We start from the raw sequence: 21,898 nt of genomic DNA on the forward strand, positions 1-21,898 counted from the left end.
TTTCTTTTATCTCCGCCGTACTACCATTGTCCTTTCCACGTGTCAACTGGTGCTGCGCGTATTCCAGATCCAGGCGAGCCTTCGCATTTTCCTGTCTTAGTCGTAGCTTCCGAATGGCAGCGATGACGTGTTTTTGCGGACACTTGATGAGCATGGCTCATAGCGGATGGCTAGCAGGCCCGGCCAAATAAAAAAATACGCATATTAACGCTATCGCGTTAAAAAAGCATTCAGGAGGCCCACTCACAACTTTCTCGTCACTTTGGTATGAGCGGACTTCGCGTGTAGGACCCGGTGACAAGGCCCTTTTCCCCGAGATGGGAGGCATTCATCTCCTCAAAACGGGACTCCCCCATCTTGTGATCCGTCTCTCACGAGAAACGAGATCGCGCTTCGCGTTGCTTTGCCACATAAGAAACGAGGAGGATAGCTGTCACTGCCTTTTGATTTGCCGAACAAGATTTTTTTAATTTTATCATCCATTGTGGTCAGAGTTTGTGAACATCATTTTCTCACTGATGACTTGGTGCCGTTTTCATAGGAATAGCTAGCCCCAGCGATATCTTCTCACGTGGGTCAGGTACTTATGCTGAGTGCCGTGGAAGTATACGCGTGGAGTCGCAGACCGGGGCACTTCTCCCTTGAAAAATATTCAAAAATATTTTTCTTTGATACATGTTTTTGCAGGCCCCCTTTTTATGAACCGGCTACTTAACCTCTCCATTGCCCAACTCTGTTTGATTGCAATCATTGACTGTGCAGAAACGTTATAGTGAACCGTAGCGACTGCAGTTTCCAAGAGTGTTCCGCACACAGATAAAGGCAAGTATGTTCAGCGCTCATAACGTGTTGATTTACAGTCAATGGCACGAAAAATATCTGCACTTTTCGTGTGGCAATGTAAGGTGCAGTCAGACTGGTAATGTTTAATTTTAGTGGTATGCTTTTATACTAAGTTACCCAAATGGGGTATATGATACTCAGGATGTTTTATCCACCACTGTTCTTTTTACTTTGACACTCCTAATCCCCAAAACAGTGAAATTTTAATCAAAAATGATACGCATATACCATCGGCGTATCATATTTGATTAAAATTTGATTAAAAGGCCATAATTTTACTTTCAGCACATACGTCCTCAACTTCTGTGTCGTGAATGCCATGTTTTTACCTTTACTTATTTTTACACCCTTGACGGGCTACAGTGCCGGCCACACCAGCAGCGTACAGCTTTCAGCAGTGACGTGTCGGTGGGAGGTATGAAACCCCATCTGTCCACAAATCACTCGGAAGTCGGCACACATTCCCATAAATTTCGGTACCGAAAGTATGAATCCCATACTTCCTCCCCTAAAAAAACCTTGGGTATCAAAATGCGTTTCCTTTGGAGTAAGGTGAGTGACAAGAACAGAACAAATATGGAGCGAGAGGGCCCAAAGGTGCGAATGAGAGTGCCACAAGAAAGGTGCCGCCTTTATTGCTTCTCACTGCAACGAGCTGGTTGGAGTGTATTTGCCGTACAGCGGTGTGCGTGCGAATCGGCACAAAACCAGCGTCTAGAGGAAAGTTCACCACGAAGTTCTCTCAATGAGGATCCATTTTTCGAAGCCTCTTCCTGTTGTCACCTATAAAGTAGGCGGACACAATTGTCTCCTGCACCCCCTCCACTCGCTCCAAGCCTGCGGCAAAGCTAAGCGGGCGGCGTTCACTCTTTGTTCGGCAGAGAAGGACTTCCTCCTCACGCGCAGTATAAAAACGACAGCTTTACGCTTACGCACAAAAAGCGAAACTACCGCCTCAAGGATACCTGCCTGAGACGATTCTTCCGTGACGCTATTCGAGACGATGCTGCTGTCCGCACCCACGGTGGGTTCCGCCAGCCAGGCAACAAAACTGGTGCTGCTCGCCCTGCTCGTCACTCTTATCTTGAAGATCGTCGCGGTCATGGCCCGCTGGATGCGCATGTACTGGTGCCTGCGCAACGTGCCGCACCCGAAGCAGCGGTGGCCCTTCTCACTCGCCATTGAAATGTGGATGAGCCTGGCCAAAATGGACCCCAATCTCAAAGTGACCGCAAGTACGTTTATGTAGAAAACGCGAAAGCGCCAGTTTGCCGCATGTTGCCTTAGGAAACCTTTTTGGTCTCACCTTTCAACAGTGACGCTGTGCGGACTACGTCAACCAGTCTTGCGAGTCCGCCATCAGTGTACACAAAACAAAAAAAATGGCCGCATATCTGCTCCTTTCGTTGCAAATGTCGACGAAAGACAACAGTCTTTCGTCAACATTTGCCAAGTAAATGCCTTCCTTTCTTTTCCCGCTCACCTCTCATGCTGTTCCTCTCCAGTCGCACTCCTCCCAAGGTAAACACGTTAAAGGTTTGCTCAGGTCAATTTAAATTTGCCGCGTTCCACTGCTCCAGTCCAGGTGCCTCGATGCAGCTGGCCCCTACGGCGAAGACGCGTGTGAATCGAGGCGCCCTACTTCAACGTCTATAGAACCACGTTGCCCTACTCCACGTGCTTTCCAAGCAGAACTGGGAACATATCCCCTGGAACCTATCGTAACTGTTTCCGTTTGATTTCTCAAAATGCCTCTAGAAGCTGTAGTGACGCGCGTGACAGCAGGCGACGGAATGAATTTCTTTTGATGTAGCAGACGCAGTATTTAATTTCAATCAAGCATGCATGCATTTGTTATAAAGCAACACTGCAAATATAACTTATCTATTGATTTTCTGCCTTATATTTGCGTAATGTTTTGTTCTTGTTCAACAACGTTGACACGTATGATCAGTGCCACCGGTCTTAGGCGTTCTTATTGTGCAGCTTCTGTTTCACTTTGGCGGGTTGGCTGAATCGAGTCACAGACAGACCTGTTTCGTTCGCATGTTAATCTTTTGGTTGTAAGCAACTCTAAATTGTTTGTACGTTGATCTTTGGCTACAATGAACTTGAAGCTGTTTGTTTGTTGCTGTAAGTATCTGTAACTGGCAGCCTTCGGGCTCTGTTACTTTGTAGCAACAGGCGCTGCACTTGTTTAATTGTTTCTGGATGTTACGTTGTATCATTGATACCAGGATTTCTTGATAATCAATTTATCCTTTCAAGACAGACAGACATACAGACAGACCAAAATTTCTGCGTTTAAGTAGCTCAAAAAAGACTATCGTCTTTAAAAACACGGATAATAGCAGACCGTAAAATGCCCTGCATTTCCACAATAATACAGATTTCGCGAAAGTTCCACCTGTAATCGTTATGACAGCGTAATTGGAGATAATTGCTGGAACGAAATTTAGAAAAAATAAGAAAAATATAAAAATATGGCAGCATCTCCATTCCATGGATGATGGCGAGGGTGCGGAGTTCGGGGACTCGAAATGACATCCAAGTTGCGCACCGAGTGACATCCGATTTGTCAGTGGCTAAGGCGTTGCGCTCCTGAGCACGAAGTCGCGGGTTCGATTCCCGGCCGCGGCGGCTGCTTTTCTGATCGAGGCGAAAAGCAAAAACGCCCGTGTGTACGAGATTTCGGCGCACGTTAAAGATCCCCAGGTGGTCAAAATTAATCCGGAGCCCTCCACTACGGCGCGCCTCATCGCCTGCGCTGCGTCGGCGCGTTAAAGGAGCCATGAAGAGAAAACACAAGTTTGGTTCATTCGAAAGATTGCCTCGTTAGAACCATAACGACACCACTTATAACGCAAACTTCGCTCAAATAAGCTACATAATTAGGAAAAACGGGAATGGTCATGCGACCCACCAGCTCATTTCCCGCAACAGAACCTATGCCGTCACATGGGCTAAGCTCTGCGATTGGCGGAGGCCGGCAAAAGCAAACGCATGTTAGGCAGGGCTTACAGTTTGCATAACGAGCTAAATGCCCGTGAAACATACTGCACATTCTTTTTATGACAAAGAACGGTGGAGTAAACGGTTGAAGTTCCGAACGAACACGCAAGCGTGTGCGCCAATGCGTACGAAACAACCGCCTGGCCGAGCTCGACATCTCGCCGTCGCGCAGACGAATTTTCGGGTTCGAGGCGCTCTGACCTTGGAGGAAAAATGCCGTAAACACCGCGCATTGACGCTCGTATCTTTCTGGTCGAAGCAGAGAGCTCGCGCGAACGGCTTTCCATACACGACACCGGCCAACTGGCATAAGCGATACTGCTACTGAAGTTGAACTATTATTAACCGTAATAAAAATACGGCACATACGTACCAGTCTGTATTCGTCCGTGGCGACGGCGCTGACGAGGCAGCGGTGCCGACGGCAGGGCGTTCGTCTGTTGTGGCTATCGCGGAATGGTCGCTTTCCCGTCCACCGCGTATCCCACAACTCTTGCCGCTCGTGCACTTAGAAGCGTTGAGCGTTCAAGTGGTGTGAGGTTGTTAAATGCAAGCCCGAGCTCCTCGGCGAGAGTTTTGTTCTCCGGATCAGGCGATTCCATGACTAGGGCTGCGGGTGCACTAGGTTTTAGTAGCATTTTTAAAATGGCCGCCGTCTCGGTCGACTCCGGCGTGTGGGTGCTATATGGAGTCGACATACTAAGTATCTGTTTCATGGACCGGCCCGTGTGACACCATTGCTCACGTCACCAAATGTGCAATTTTAGCGGGAGATTTAAAATTTTGGCTTAAATTGCCTTATTTCTCAGTGAATAAAGCATCATTTGCTTCCGGGAAAGCGCTTGGGGTACTATGAAACACCTAATCTTTCGAATAAAACAAACTTCTGTTTTCTCTTCATGGCTCCTTTAAACCCTACAATCAATCGACATCCGATTTGCGCCCCGACCATCATTCGATTTGAGCCGGGAGTTGTACCTTGATTATTCCCTTAATGAAACCGCAACTCACGGCTGAAAGCGAATTTCGCTTGATTTTCTCTTGATGGTGGTGTGCTCACGGGTGGACGGTGACGGACATTTGGAGGTCCTGGTACTCCGCACCGTTAGAGGCGAGGGAGTAAGCCGTTTGACTCTCGGGTACTAACTCATGGTCGTAGCTTAATGGGTAAGACGACTGACACTGACTCTATTTGGTCTACCAGACACAGGTTCGAATACTGCCGGTGCCTGTGTGATTGCTATGCTATGCGCACGGACGCGGGCGGACATTGTGCGGTCCCAAGGTATTCCGCACCTAAAACATCACGGAAAATGGAGAACCATGTAATGCCCTGCATTTCCACAATAGTGTAGATTTCGCGAAAGTTCCATCTGTAATCGTTATAGTAGTGTGACTGGAGATAATTGGTAGGGCCGAATTTAGAAATACCAACGAATTAGGCTGTAAAGAACAGACACTCAAGCCTAGCGGCATAACAATGCTACCCATTGTAGACAATGCTCTCAATTTTGCAGAATTTTTCACTTTTTTGATGCTACAATATTGTTTTGTGTCTCTGTACTTTTGGCGTTGTCCTTCTTGCTATGTGTATTGCACATAGTTGATTTATCACCGTAAGGTTGTTCCGCTCAAAAGTTTAATCCTACCTTTTTAGAAACGGGGTATGCGAAGATTAATAACTTTTGTTTGTGCCGTTATCAGCGCTGCCGGTTAGCTTCTAAGGGCACTTTAACGTATTCTGAATATCAAATCTCCCTTCCGTATTTTCAATACTCCTAACACAAATGTGTTATGTCATTGTTCGGAGAGCCCAGTCGTATCATATATTCTTATATAAATCTCAGAAAGTTCTGCCCGGTATTCTTCCTAGGCTGCACTTTTTCTAGAGGGGTAGCTATATGAGAGCAACATAGTCGAGTTTGCAGGAATATCGACCATAACTGGTACCCCTCCCGATTCCGTTGTTAGGTTGAGGAAAGTAGTGCAAAAGAGCCGTAACACTCTCTCGTAATTACTTACACCAACGCAAATCGCAAAAAGGTCGGCACTGAAAAAAGTTAACTTATCAGATTCAAGTTCCGCGAACATGAATTATTTTTAATCACTCGGCCACTCCTGTGGAAAATATTGTGGCATGCACGCTGCATGGTAGCTGTATGGTAGAGGCGAAAAATGTCGCTTTGTAATGAACAGGCTTCAAAACAAATCTTAGAACCTATAATAATAACGACGCATACAGTTTTGCCACAGTTATTCGTATATGTAATTATCAACTGCAGTTTCAAAACAAGAGACACGTAACGGCAGCTTCCGAAACATTCTCGGATACTGAATGTCGTTTGGTGAAGCAGTTGTAAGATTTATCCGAATGCTCCTTTCAGAAAGCTTGTTAGCCATTGTATGTTCGCTACAACAAAACTATGTTGCTTTGAAATCAAATGAACTCATTACATAAGAAGTATGCTACGTGTAATTTTGTGACTCGTGCATTTCTTGTCTAAACAACGGCCTTCAAATCGTCTGTTACCTTTAATTTCTTGGCCCATTGATGCCAACACGCCAACATTTTCAACAACCCTTTGAGAATGCAAAATGGTTCATCAAGTCTCGCTTAATACAGAATTTTTATACAGAACGCTTGATAGAATTTCGCCTAATTAATCTGGTAAGAAAACAGTTGCTGCAATAACCTGCAAGCAGTGTGCGAATTCTTCTGCTAGGCGTGGAACATAGTGATAGGAACGTGTTAGATTACTTGTGCTTGTATGCACTGAATTCAACAAAATTCGCTATGAATAGAAAGAACGAGTACAAAAATAATAACAAATGGGGTACCATTCAGCGGTGCCTCACACAAATGTCCAATGTTTTATGCAAAATGAGAAATAGAACAAGTATCTGATGTTTCCCACCTTTTCTTTCTTGACGTGAACAATACACAGAACTTTTCAACTACTTTGACAGTATGTTTAAGACAATACACCACCAGGACATCACCGTTGCTTACTACGGCCCACAACCGTTCTTCCTCGCTACGACGCCGAAAACAATTGAAGTAAGTATCATTACTTAAATACTGTCTTCGACAGCCATCTATGAAAAACAAACCTTCACTGTCACTATCGAATGGTTTTTGACAGTGTCTATTGACGAGCAGCAGCAACTTGAACAAAGCATTTTTGTACAACATGATGCGACCATGGGTAGGAAATGGCATCCTGATAATGTAAGTAATTGCCATCTTTAGTTTCTTCTGCAAAAAGCAACAAAATCTTTGTTTCGCAACTCTCGTCGTATTGTGTTAGCAGAACCGTTATGCTCATAAAATATAGCGCCCAAAATCAATATACTGAAATGCGAACTTCAACCTTCCTCTGTAACCCCTAAGCCAATCGAAATGGAGTATCTGCCGTAAACAGAAAAGTTAGAAGTGCAAAATTGAAAACAATCAGCGGGAAATTTGCCTGTGATGGACGTCAGGAAGCACATTGGCCGTTCAAATAGTTAAAGAATACAACAGTTGCGCATTATAGAAATGTGAAGTGTATTTGTCGGGGTTTTTTGGTCCAGTTGTTCTTCTGTAGTTGAATTTATCACATGTTTATTTACTATGTAGCCCAAGTGAGACACTCGATCTTAGTGCGAAAGATCGGAAAACAAACAGAAGTCAGCTTCTTCTGTCACATGAATGAATGCTGCTTTAACGTCACAAAAATTTTCAATGGGGTTTGATTAAAATTTTGTAGTTGCTTTTATTTGTGTTAATAGAAAACATTTATTAACTCTAACGCTGTTTGCATGTGAAGTTCATGTTCACATTTGTTATTTATCCCTGCATGCGGACTGGAAAGTGTGTAATACCAGCCAATGTCCCAGCGTCTGCGAAGAGAACGGTATCAGGGAGACGATCTACAGATTTCCACACGCTTACTTGAAAAGGAACCCCGACGTTAAATGTAGGAAGGAAAATCGTACATCTAATACATAATCGACACTTAGGGTATTCAGGGCATTTTCCAGTGTTGCAACTGAGTTCGGTATCCTTACACAACTATTTTTTGCAATCAGTGTTCCTGTGCTGGTCAAGAACGTAGATGATCAGAACTCAAAATATTCCAACTACTCACAATATTCCTCCATACATGTATCTGTAGCAAAAAAAGATATACCAAGCTCCTGGGACCCACAAGTCGACTATTCAAAAAAGATACACTGCCCTTTCACTCCGTGAAAAATAATGGGCAGCAAAGCTGTGGTGCGTAGTGTTAGAGTCATATTTGCGGCTAATAGTCATATAATTTGCTTCCCAATAGTTTCGGAAAAACAGCCGTTACCGCCGTTTTCTGTAACCGTACTCCCTCCGTAGATGACAATGTATTGACAGCAGACAGTAATTCTGTAACGTTTATAATTTCACTTCAAACTCATTATTTCAAGTAAATAAAACAAGGCGTAGTGGTGGAGTCGTCTCAGCGGCTAATTGCCTTGCCATGTTTTCGGGACACTTTCGATAACACAACACTTACAGTCATTTTCTGTAATCACAGTCCCTCCATACATAACCATGCTTCATTGTGCAATTTCTAATGTGGGGAAGTCAGCTTACAGAAACCCAGCTTACACCCATGTCCCTATATTTTGCTTCACCTTTGACAACAAATGCATTTCTTGAAAGACAGTTCTTTCAGGAGCAATATAAGCCGTTTTTTTTTTCAGAATATGAAGGCCGTCGGACCCTTGTTTAATTCTTTATGAATTTTCTCCTCTTCGGAACCAGTTTTTACGCGGCAGGGCAGGGAGACCCGCTCCAAAGAGAGCGTGACACGATATCTGCAAAGACTGTCGTGATGTCCGGAACAGTTCCGCTGTTAAAAAACTGTGAGGACAGCCACTGACAGTTCATGCAGCATCAGTTACTTGTACAACTTAACTCTAGCGTTAGACCTTCTATACGGGGCCCACTTCATTTTTTTTCGTAGTTTTAGAAGAGAAAGAAAATAAACTTTAAGAAATAGTGCAAAAGCTTCAGAGAGGCGTCTTCATTCCAGGATGCCTTCAGCTCGGGCCGCGTCGACAGCCCTTTCGATCAAGCGCAGCTGACCATCGAGGCCGGAGCTGGCCAAGGCTCTTTCCCAAAACTCTATGGAAAGGAGGAGGTTCGGGCGTTCTGGGTTAGATTATTCACATACCAGGGAATTACAGAAATTTCCCTGCACTATTCGCTCTCCCGCACAACACAATCTTACTCAGGGACGAGAAAAAATTATTCCGCGTCCTACATCTTAACACTGCCCCACACCCCGCAATACAGACTTCACATCTTCGACCTGACCCAATTTTTGCACTTAGCCGCTTAGGTGTGCACATATCCACACGCCGCGGCAGCCGCTTTTCTAATGAAGGCAAAAACCTCAAACGCCCGCATGTTCAAAATTTCGGTTAACGTGAAAGATACCCAGGTGGCCAAAATTATTCCCGAGACCCTCACTACGGCGCGCCTCATCGCCTGTGTAGCGTCGGCGCGTTTAAGTTCATAGTAATCAACATTATGTATGGATGTAAGTGTGTATGTATGTATGTATGAATGTATGTATGTATGTATGTATGTATGCATGTATATATATATATATATATATATATATATATATATATATATATATATATATATATATATATATATATATATATATATATATATATATATATATATATATATATATATATGAGAGGGCGGAGGTTGTTTAGAGCGAGGCAGGAAGGAGGAAAGCAGAGTGGGTCGTCAATTTTCGGATGAAAGGAGCGAAATGGTGAGTGAGAAAGGGCGGCGTGGTTATTGCGACAGGACCCCGCAAGAGAGAAAGAGGGAAGACTACGAGAAGGCCGGGGGAAACAGGGGGGAATTGTTTAAGCTGGGCTGCGGTGGTGCCGGGCGACCTCAATTGAGGATTCCGGGAAGTTTGGGGCCAAGGTGGGGGCGGGGCGTCTTGCGGTTGTGATTGCAAGGTTACTAAACTGCGTGTAAGAGAGAAAACTCGTAAACAACAACGGCCCGTATAGTCCGAAGAATTACAGGTGGAGAGGCCAGTGTTCGTAGAAGAATAGAAGCGGTATCTGCAGGTATAATCCACGGGGAGGTTTGCGGTGAATTCAAGGACTTCTTTTCTGTTTTCTTTCTCTTTTTTTCTTTTTTGCGTTTGTGTGTAAATCACATAGTAAGACGAAATGCCGAAAGTCGAGGGAGAAGAGTGCGCGTGCTATGGCAAAACAGGCTAGGAGCAAGGCAGGAGAAAAAAAATGACGAAATGAATTGTATTCACGTAACAGCGAGGGGATGGGCAGGCACGGTTGTTACGAATCGAGATGCCCACTTTTTTTAAGAGCATTATTATTCTGTTCGATTCAGATATCGTAAAGTTTCTAAGCTCGAAGCATTGATTCCCGCTGGCTCAAGGCAATTGAATTTATGGATTAAGTACGATTCTCTGTATTTCCTGTCCCTTGGATACTTAAAGTTTGGCTGCAGAATATAGAGCTTGAGATCATCGAACTTGTGGTTCGGCTGGTGGAAGTGTCGCGCAACTGCTATGGAGGCCCTGTTATGAGTGTCATCCCTATGTCCATTCAGGCGTAACTTCATAGGTTGACTCGTTTCTCCAATGTACTGCTTTCGACGGAATGAGCATTCTAGCATATAAACAATGTTAGAACAATTGTACGTGAAGCTTGAAATAATCTTGTGAACGTGTTGGCGAATGCTCATTGTGTCAAAAGGCCTGTCTCAGTCTGTCTGCGTGCGTGTGTGCGTGTGTGTGTGCGTGCATGTGTGCGTGCGCGTGTGCATGTCTGCGTGCGTGCGTGTGCGCGTGCGTGCGTGCGTATGTGTGTGTGTGTGTGTGTGTGTTTTGGAAATGAGGGGCGCGTTGAGGAAATACAGAAAGAAATGTCGGCAGTCTACAACGCCAAAGGAGGCATAGGGGATTGGTTAGACTATTTTTTTACCGTTACTCAAGTTACATTTTTTATTAATTTACGTGAGAAAGAAAGAAAGGAAGAAAAACACGCGTCCAGAGTGGGGGCCAAACCCACGCCTTTCGATTTTACCTCGAATGCCTTACCAATTCGGCTATCTGGGCGAATGTGTACTCGTTCACTTTATGGGTATTTATATTTACTACAACTGCATCTGACGCTTCAGGGTGGTATCCAGCGCCACTCAGACTACACGGGGAGAAGGGGGCCTTCCTTTCAACCCCCCGGGCGCGACTCGAACGTCTACAGCTTGTCATAAGCGCTCAACTGGCGAGAAATTCTCTTATGCTACCTATGCATCAGGGCTGCCAGAACCAAGGCCCTCGCTAAGCTTTCGCTGAATCATATGGTTTGGGAATGAGGGGCTCGTTGAGGAAATACAGAAATGCCGGAAGTGTACAGCCCCAAAGGAGGCATAGGGGAATGGTTAGACTATTTTTGTACCGTTAATAAGTTACATTCTTTTATTAATTTACGTTGGAAAGAAAGGAAGGAAAAAAACACGCGTCCAGAGTGGGTACGTAACTCATGCCTGTCGATTTGATCTCGAATGCCTTACCAATTCGGCATTCTGGGCGACTTTGTGCTCCTTCCCTTTCTGGGGTATCTACATTTACTACAACTGTATCTGATGATTGAGGGTGGTAGCCAGCGCCACTCAGACTCCACGGGGAGAAGGGGACCATTTTTTCAATCCCCCGGGCGTGACTCGAACGTCGGCAGCCTGTGATGAGCGGTCGACTGGCGGGAAACCCTCTTTTGCTATCTAGGCATCAAGGCTGCCAAAACCGACGCCCTCGCTAAGCTTTCGCAGAATAATATGGTTTGGAAATGAGGGGCTCGTTGAGGAAATACAGAAAGAAATGCCGGTACTCTAAAACTCCAAAGGAGGCATAGGGGAATGGTTAAACTATTTTTACTGTTAGTGTAGTTACAATTTTTTTATTCATTTACGTGTGAAAGAAAGGAACAAATACACGCGTCCAGTGTGGGGACCAAACCCACGCCTTTCGATTTGATCGCGAATGCCTTACCCATTCGACTATCTGGGCGACTGTGTACTGCTTCAATTTCCGGGTATTGATATTTGCTACAACTGCACCTGACACTTGAGCGGGGTAGCCAACGCCACTCAGACTATATATATTTATATATATATATATATATATATATATATATATATATATATATATATATATATATATATATATATATATATACACATATATATATATAGAAAATAAGGGTTGGCAGTCAAGAAAACCTCGGAAAGCAAAAGGGAGGTTGTGGTGGGTCATAGAAACAGATGAAGAATTTTTTGAGTCAGAAAGAAAGTGGTGAAAAATTGCCCGCAGGGTGGTTTCCGAACCCACGACCTCCAGAATACCGGTGTGGTGCGATAACCACTACGCTACCAGCGATGCTGTTTCCCCGCCACTTTCTCGGGTATTTATGTTAAGGTATGTTTTTATTCCTGCACTTGGGGGTGGTAGCCAGCGCCACTCGGACTACTGGACGAATGGGCATGTCGAAGACAATCGAGTCACGGCCCGGGGGTTAAAAAGGCCCGGGGGGGTCCCCTTCACGGCCCGGGGGTCGCCTTCACCCCGAGTAGTCCGAGTGGCGCTGGCTACCACCCCCAAGTGCAGGAATCGAAAAATACCTTAACATAAATACCCGAGAAAGTGGTGGGGAAACAGCCCCGCTGGTAGCGTAGTGGTTATCGCACCAGACGGATATTCTGGAGGTCGTGGGTTCGAATCCCACCCGGCGGGCATTTTTTCACCACTTTCTTTCTGACTTAAAAAATTTTTCATGTGTTTCTATGACCCACCACAACCTCCCCTTTGCTTTCCGAGGTTTTCTTGACTGGCAACCCTTATTTTCTGTCTTATTTCACCGAGCCCCTCATTTCCCATTTCTGATTCGCTACATGCTTAGCGAGGGCCTCTGTTCTGGCAGTCTTGATGCCAAGGGTAGCTTGAGAGGGTTCAACGGTGGTCGACCACTCTCGACATGTCGTAGACACTCGAGTCACGGCCCGGGGGTTCAAAAGAAGGTCCCCTTCACCCCGAGTAGTCCGAGTGGCGCTGGCTACCACCCCCAAGTGCAGGAATCGAAAAATACCTTAACATAAATACCCGAAAAAGTGGTGGGGAAACAGCCCCGCTGGTAGCGTAGTGGTTATCGCACCAGATGGGTATTCTGGAGGTCGTGGGTTCGGATTCCACCCGGCGGGAATTTTTTCACCACTTTCTTTCTGACTCAAAAAATTCTTCATCTGTTTCTATGACCCACCACACCTCCCCTTTGCTTTCCGAGGTTTTCTTGACTGGCAACCCTTATTTTCTATATATATATATATATATATATACAGGGTGTCCCAGCTATCATGCACCAAGATTTAAAAAAAGAGAAATGGCGTAACTCGAAGAAAACCTAGTGCATAATGTTTGCAGTACTGTGAAGAAGCGGAGAGTAATTTTTTCGTTAATGAGACTTAATTAACTAATTGTAATTAATTATCTAACTCGAGAAATACTGTCCCAATCACTAAAGTGTCAATGAGGCACTTGTAGGTAACCACGAGGGGCATCTAACTGCGGTATTTTCAGCGATGAACTAATTGCGTACTCATTTATTCTGACTGATAAAGGAAACCCGCGAAATATGAAAAAAAGCACGTGACGACGCTTACGCGCGCATTGTAAAGCAGCGTCCCCAAACAAAGCTGATCGAAAGCAACTGCTTCGCGTGTTACCCGCCCGAAGAGACAGCGCATCACCTTGATAATAGCATGCATGGAAGGAGGAGCAGCAGCAAGATTCGCGGGACGCGTGTGCAGATAAGGAACAAACTCGGTCGCGATTTCTTCTTTCTTTCTTTTGTCTATTTCATTCTGGCTAACTCAGAGGCAGCCTGTTTGAGGGCGTTGCTTTACGGTGCGCGCGGAGGCGCCGTCACGTGGTATTTTTCATATTTCGCGGGTTTCCTTTATCAGTCAGAATAAATGAGTACGCAATTAGTTCATCGCTGAAAATACCGCAGTTAGATGCCCCTCGTGGTTACCTACAAGTGCCTCATTGACACTTTAGTGATTAGGACAGTATTTCTCGAGTTAGATAATTAATTACAATTAGTTAATTAAGTCTCATTAACGAAAAAATTACTCTCCGCTTCTTCACAGTACTGCAAACATTATGCACTAGGTTTTCTTCGAGTTACGCCTTTACTCTTTTTTTAAATCTTGGTGCATGATAGCTGGGACACCCTGTATACATATACATATAAGCGGAAGAGTTTGCATCGCATTGGAATTATTGGGGTGTACATGTCGTCTACGAACGCTGACACATATATTCATATTGATATTCTTAAGCTTTCTCCAGTACCACTTAGGCAGCAGCAAGTTGCAAATAATACTTCCTGTCAAATTGCTTATTAAAACTGCTTGTTCACATCACGGCGATAAAAAAGTTTTGTGTACAGTATATTTTTTTCTCTGAGCAACGCTCTGCTCAGGAACTCTTCGAGCAGGACATACTCTACATGTGGCCCAAAGAATGTTCTCTTTTCGCTCTTCTCCAGGGAAAAAGAGAAATGGCGAAGCCGGCGCAAGGTCATCGCACCTGCTTTTCACTCCCGTATCCTGGACACATACGCGCCCGTCATGAACCGCCGAGCTCGAGAAATGGTACGAAGATTGGAGGCCATGGTGGGAAACGGGTTTTTCGACGTCCTTCCCGCTGTTCGGCTCGCCGGATTCGGGATACTCTTTGGTGAGTCATACCTCGTCTCCCGACTCTGAGGGTCACAGATGAGACACCCATCCTCCTTTTTTCCACTAAATTATTTAGGCAGAAGCCCTTATCATACGCGAAAGTGAACGCTAAAAGTGACCGTGGTCATCGTCGGTGTCAAAACGAATAGTGCCGAAATTCTAGTGACCTTTGCGGCGGGAACTGCACAGTGGGGGAGTACGGTTGGTCTCTGCTGCCTTCGCTAGGATATCGCATTAACTTATTACTTCTCACCATGGGAGTATTTGTCTGTGATAATACAGCGGGCGCGTCCAACGGGATACTGCGCAGTGGAGGAGTGAGTTGGTGCTCCGGCGCCGGTGCTGGGCTTTTCCATTTCACACGCACGCGTCCTTACTGTCTCTACCAAGTTTTTACCATATTCTCTTTACTCCCTGCTTCTTAGGCAAAAATGCCTCTGTTGATTTATCTTGGTCAGCTGAGCGAGTAAACTGTCCTTAAACAGAGTGGGCATGCTCTGCTTTTCCAACCTCTTACCTCTCAAACGCGGAGTTAAATACATGGCTCTAATTCTATCACGACGACATGTCGCACGGTTCCACCGTAATCTCGTATACGTTGACGTATAATTCGATGGTTATTTGTGGTTATGAGGCTCTGCGTGTCTTGAATAATTGGGCTCTATGAACCCATACATAAGTTTAATTGCACCTTCTGGGTGGATGCAAAATGGCTTAAGGACTGCAAGAATATTTTCGCACCACGCCGACTGTGCGTGAAAGGCGGCCGAGAATAGCATCGGCAAGTCATTACCCTTAGTCCTAAGGTGTAGTTACCTTTCTAGTAAAACCCGCCGCGGTGGCTCAGTGGCTAAGGCGTTGCGCTGCTGAGCACGAGGTCGCGGGTTCGATTCCCGGCCGCGGCGGCCGCTTTTCTGATGGAGGCGAAAAGCAAAAGCGCCCGTGTGTACGAGATTTCGGCGCACGATAAAGATCCCCAGGTGGTCAAAAATTAATCCGGAGCCCTCCACTACGGCGCGCCTCATCGCCTGCGTTGCGTCGGCGCGTTAAACCTTCACAATCAAATCAATCACAATCAACCTTTCTAGTAAAGGCCTACAAGTTGTAGTAGTGGTAGAATATTTTATTTATAGAAACAGTGCAATCTGTTTTTGATTCGAGAGATTGAAGAGTGACCTAACACGTGAAGTTCGGTTTTACAAACTGGTGCCATCTGTAGTTACACGGGGCACCGTAGCTGACCGTACGTTGTCGTTTTCTATCACGGCCAACCTGAATACATGCATGAAAGTGAAAAAAAAAAAATTTATCGGAAGCGTCGTATGACGCTTCCGATAAATGTTCGGCAGTTAAAAATACCAAAAAAATGCCCAGCGCCCATGTGTGTGTGCCTCGCTGCGACCGCCCAGCATCCCCAGCGCACGTTTGTCAAGTCAAGCAAACTGTTATGATAGGGTTGATGACCTGGTACACCCAAGCTCGGGCGTCGGCGCTAATTAGCCCGTTTTCGTCGCCAATTCAATCATCGCCATCGGCTTCGTCGGTATCAGCTCGTGCCACTTGCGGCTCCTTATTGAAGACGGTGGTTCATCAATGATCAACCCTGCGTCATCCGCACACCTTCAACTCTCTGAATGACTACAGCAGCGTGATAAAAGAGGCGACTCCGTCAGCGCGGACCCTGGGCGACTCCTGTTTGACAAACAATTGAAGAGCTAGGACAACAGGGACAAGCGAGTCGACACGCACAAGGCAGTTTGAAGACCGTTCGTCAAACCCGCGTCATCCCCGCACCTGCAACTCTCATTGAATGAAGACAGCAGCGTGACAGAAGAGCCGATTTCGGCAACGCAGGCCGTGAAAGCAGCACATCGGCGAGCGTCGTGACTCAGGCACTCAGTTGCGGATCGCGCGTGGACAAAAGCTCTCCCCGCCTCAGCAGCGTCAACGCGTTCTCTCCCTCGTGGTCACGTGGGCAAGCAACCAGAACGGCTTCGAGTATGGGCGGGGCCTATTTGTTTCGATTTGTGGGTCCGTGATTGGACCACACTTTTGGGAGTTGAAGTCCCTAGGACAACTCTAGGGACTTTTGCTGGAACAAAAAGGCAGTGCTGCGAGCCGCCGAACGTTGCTGGCTGTGCAATTCGTTTCGAGGCACAGCATCCAAACTTGTAGCCATCCTGTATATACTTGAATAAGGTTTTTCTAATTTATCAGCACGCCTCAGCCTCCAAATCAACGTCTCCGGATACGTCACGATACCAAGATGGACTCCCGAACCCGGATCCGCAACAATACCCATTTCGGGAGATTGGCCAAGATTACGGCGACCGTCCGGCAGTTAAAAAAAAACAAGAAAATGGCGAGCGCTTGTGTGTGCGTGCCTCGTAGCGACCGCCCAGAGACCCCGGCGCAGGTTTGTCAAGCCAAGCATACCCACTTAGGGTTATTGGCCAAGATTGGCCGAAAAATGCAGTGTTCGCCGTATTCGTGGCAACACTTGCTCGGAACGAGAAAGACATGTCATAGCGTACATTCCTCCAAGTTGATGTCCAATGATTAACACTTCCAAAAAATGAAGGAAGCTGACACTTATATCAACAATTCTGGAGTAAAGGTCATTGCGGCAGCGAAGAAGAAGCAAATCGGCCGGAAAAGTGGGCTTAAACCGTCGTGATGGTCGTGAAAGTTAAGTACAGCTTCGCTCGGGGGCGTACCCAGAGGGGGGGGGGGGGGGGGGGCCGCCTCTTCCCCTCCCCCCCGACATTTTTTGGGCCATACCCCCTGCCGCTTCCCTGCGCCACCTCTCTTCTCCCCTCTCACACATTCAAAAGCACCGCCATATAAATCCTGGGCTTGATAGCTATTTGAGGCAATTTTTTTCGAAATGAGCCAAATCCACCTAAGGAGAATTTGAGGGAAAAAAACGAAAGTTTGGAACCGGACCTGAATGCAATGCTGTCAAAACTACTAATTGACATGTTTTACATGTAAGCTAGGGTAAGTCTACAGCGACAAGAGAATTTGAGCAATATTAAGGTAAGTTCGGATTTGGCTCGTACTCAGTTGAAACAGACAAGTTGGTGCGGCACTCTTATGAAAACTTTATTGCAATTGACTTTCAAGAATGGTACGATAGCGTTTTAAGCAGAAAAAGCAATAAATATGCAACGGAGTTTCAAGAACAGTGAAACTATACATGAAGAGCCGGTGAGTCCTCTTGGCAGCGTTAGCAGCTCTGTTCTAGTGGTTCCGTAGGGTACTTTTTTGGGCACACCTGAAGACACTTACGAAGCTCTTCATTTCCTTGTCATAAATTTCCTAAACGGTTCGCAAGAAGCCTGCTCATATCATCTTCTCCACCTTAATGAAGTAGCTCGTAGCCACAGTGAGGGGGGATTTGGCATGGCTTGTAAGTGGCAGCTAATTTGTAAGGTAAGTAAATGGCAAATATGGGAATAATAATATAATAATAATAATAATAATAATAATAATAATAATAATAATAATAATAATAATAATAATAATAATAATAATAATCAATCAATCAATCAATCAATCAATCATGTTTATTTACGTGCCCAGGAACAGCCAGAGGCCTGAGTGCTGGCGCACGGATAGTTACATGAAAACAAAATACAAGAAACATATTGGAAGAAACAAACAAGCGACAAGAAACACAAATTGAAGTAGCGAAAATTACAGAAATAAAGTACAGGCGGAGCCTGGGTACAGGTAAAAAAGAAAAAGAAGATGCCTTTGTGGCTCAGCTTATTGTAATGAATACACAACAAGCAGAGAACAAAGTTTAACAGTAAGACGACAAAAACAATGACAAGAGTATAGACACAAATGATAAGACAAGCATGATAAGTAAACAGTTTCAAAAACAGGCAACTATATTGGTTAAACAGAACCACAGAGAAACCAAATTTCAGCAATAATAATAATAATAATAATCAATCAATCAATCAATCAATCAATCAATCAATCAACCTTTATTTTTGGTGCCCAGGAACAACCCTAGGGTCTTGGTACTGGTACACCATATACAAGCATTCATAAAAACAAACTAAAATCAAGACAACACAACACAGAAAACCGTATATATGAAAGAAACAATAAGATAAAAATAGTTACAGAGATCCCAGAAAGCAAAACAGCAAAACAGGAAAAAAAAAGGAAGCCTAGTGTTAGAAGCCATGACACCCGGCCAGCAAAACGTTGAAGGCACGTGAAAAATTGAAAATACACAAGCAAATACTCAATGCACATGACGGAGATAGATTATACACATAAAACATAATAATAATAATAATAATAATAATAATAATAATAATAATAATAATAATAATAATAATAATAATAATAATAAATAATAATAATAATAATAATAATAATCAATCAATCAATCAATGTTTACTATAGTGCCCAGGAACAGCGGAGGCCTTCGTGCTGGAGCACTCAGAGGGGAAAATGCAGCACTGTAGTACATCAACAATTTGCTTATTTAATAAACACTCAGTGAGCCAAAAAAAAAGAAAAGAAAGAAATACCTACAAAAAACGGCAAAGAAGATTAGAAATAAAATAGTGCAATCCAACCGACTTTGCACAATCAAGTCGTGCTGGCGCACAGAAAAGGTATAAGACAGCAATGAAATGCATCAACAGCTGGTAAAAGAACAGTGAGTGAGCAAAAAATAAGAAGAAACTACAACTTCACAGAAGAGTAAAAATGCCATAGTGTAATTTTAGGCAACATTACACAATCAATAGAAACTGTAATGTCTGGTCAATTGCAAGAAGACATCTTACAATAAGCGTAACTATACGGAAGGGTGAGTGAAAAGAAGAAAGTTTTTACAAGATTCTGGAAGCGTACATTTTCAGTTTCAAATGGACGCATGAAGTGAATATGGCAACTTTTAATGATAAAAACGGAAGGAAAAGAAAAATTCTACAATAATTACAGTCGCAGTATCAGCACAATACATGAATAACCAGGAACAAGAACAAGCTCGGTGAAGTCAATGCACACGTCAGGACGATAAGTGAAGAAAAAGAGCACTGCCGAGATGAACCTAGTGTGTCAGAGCTGACAACCCGGCCAAAAACTAATAATAATAATAATCAATCAATCATATGTATATTTATTGTGCCCAGGAACAGCCGTGAGGCTTTGGTGCTGGTACACAGATGGATACAGGTGAAAAAAAAAGGAAAACAAAAAGTGAAAGGAAAGAACACTTTGACAGCGTATAAGATAAAAGAGTAGAAAAAAAAATTTTTAGAATGTATCTTACAAAGTATACCGTACAAACCACTACAAAACGTAGATAGCGTATACACTTCATGCAAAGAAAACACAAACAAAACTGACAGGATACAACAGAATTGGTAATTACATCGTACCGATGAAACAGAACATCTGCACACTACAGATAATCGTGTATCCTTATAACAGCAATCCATAAAATGGAAAACAACAAAAGAGTCATATAAATAATAATAATAATAATAATAATGATAATAATAATCAATCAATCAATCAATCAATCATGTATATTTATTGTGCCCAGGAACAGCCGTGAGGCCTTAGTGCTGGTACACAGATGGATACAGGTACAAAAAAAGGAAAACAAAAATTGAAAGGAAAGAACACTTTGACAGCGTATAAAATAAAAGAGTAGAAAAAAATAACTTCTAGAATGTATATTACAAAGTATACCGTACAAATCACTACAAAAACGTAGGTAGCGTATACACAACATGCAATGAACACAAACAAAAACTGACAGGATATAACAGAGTTGGTAATTACATCGTACTGATGAAACAGAACATCTAATAATAATAATAATAATAATAATAATAATAATAATAATAATAATCAATCATTTATCAATCAATCATTTATTTAACGTGCCCAGGAACAACCGAGAGGTCTTGATGCTGGAGCGCAAAAAAAAGAAACAAAAAAACTAAGAATAACACAATAGAACAAGATGACTGTTCAGAAGAAAACTATCAGAGATACAATGAGTACAGAAATATTAGGACGACAGGACAAAAGTAGATTAACACAGTATGAGAAATAGCTAATGATAATGACGAAAAGTCAGATAATATACATACATACATACATAGATACATACAACAATGCGCCAGATAAACTAAAAGAGAAGGATTGAGCAAATTGCACATGTGCTGTTATCTTATAACGGTAGAAACCTTGGCGGAAAACGATGACTGTGACCCATCAAAAACATCAAGGTCAAGAAAGTAAAAATTATAAAGACTTTGTATCCTGTTGAGGGTTGAGTGCTGAGAGAGGCGGGTAGTTACAAGAAACGGCCTGCTCTCTCTTGTTTGCTTCCGCGGAATCCGAAAATTAATACTATTGAGCAGTATAGGACAGGATATAGTACCGTGAACGAGCTTGAAAAGAAAGAAGAGATCGGCGCGATTTCGCCGGCAGCGAAGTGAAGGCAGTGACAATAGTTGAACGGTGTTAGAACACGAGCCAGAGTCATTTTTAGCGAAGCGATGGTTGTAAACGCTTAGAAATTTTTTCTGGACACGTTCAACTACGTTACTTAAGGAATTAGAGATGCCATTCCAGATCACAGATGCATACTCAAGTTGAGGAAGACATATTGCAGTGTACAATTTGCGGAGTGGCATAGGAGAATTGAATTCTCTCGATATTCTACAAACACAGCCGAGAGAACGAAGACCCCGCATAGCAACACGCTTAGTATGAGCTGAAAAATGCAAGGTGCTATCAAAGAGAACGCCGAGATCATTGATCTCACAAACCCTACATAAAGACACAGAATTGACAGAGTATAAAAAAGATACGCTAGATGATTTGCGCGTGAAACTCATGACTTTTGTCTTTGAAATATTCAGAGAAAGGTTATTGTTTTTACACCATTCTGAAAAAGAACACAAATCAGACTGCAACAAGCGACAGTCGTTAAATGTATGAATTTCCCTAAATATCTTTATATCACCTGCATACAAAAGGAAAGAAGAATTGCGAATGGCAGAAGAAACGTCGTTAACATACATTAAAAAGAGGAGTGGGCCTAATACCGAACCCTGAGGTACACCACTGGTCACTTTGTAAAAGGAGGACGTTTGGCCATTGACGGCAACATAACATGATCTGTCACGAAGGTAGCTATGCAATAGATTCACAACAGCGGTGTCAACATCAAAATGA

At 43.8% G+C, this 21,898-nt stretch overlaps 1 protein-coding gene and 1 non-coding gene across 4 annotated transcripts in view; both read left to right on the forward strand.

The window, feature by feature from the left end:
- The window catches only part of LOC144151920 (cytochrome P450 4V2-like), a 113,408-nt gene that overhangs the window by 42,894 nt on the left and 48,616 nt on the right, over nucleotides 1-21,898 (forward strand). The window contains exons 1-4 of one of the 3 annotated variants that reach the window (XM_077683092.1): nucleotides 285-2,078; nucleotides 6,801-6,913; nucleotides 6,999-7,084; nucleotides 14,476-14,666. In XM_077683092.1, coding sequence (XP_077539218.1) covers nucleotides 1,847-2,078; nucleotides 6,801-6,913; nucleotides 6,999-7,084; nucleotides 14,476-14,666 — 622 coding nt within the window. In that variant the 5' untranslated portion in view covers nucleotides 285-1,846. Of the gene's footprint in view, nucleotides 1-284; nucleotides 2,079-6,800; nucleotides 6,914-6,998; nucleotides 7,085-14,475; nucleotides 14,667-21,898 lie in introns of those variants that run through there. The other 2 variants (XM_077683106.1, XM_077683098.1) reach the window with 2 other exon arrangements.
- On the forward strand, nucleotides 12,590-12,662 carry Trnai-gau (transfer RNA isoleucine (anticodon GAU)). The gene has a single exon. It is a non-coding gene; the product is annotated as a tRNA-Ile (tRNA).

The sequence above is a fragment of the Haemaphysalis longicornis genome, unplaced genomic scaffold (genome assembly GCF_048455015.1).
Source record: "Haemaphysalis longicornis isolate Haplotype H1 unplaced genomic scaffold, Haemaphysalis longicornis Haplotype H1 scaffold_1, whole genome shotgun sequence".
Lineage (NCBI taxonomy): Eukaryota > Metazoa > Arthropoda > Arachnida > Ixodida > Ixodidae > Haemaphysalis > Haemaphysalis longicornis.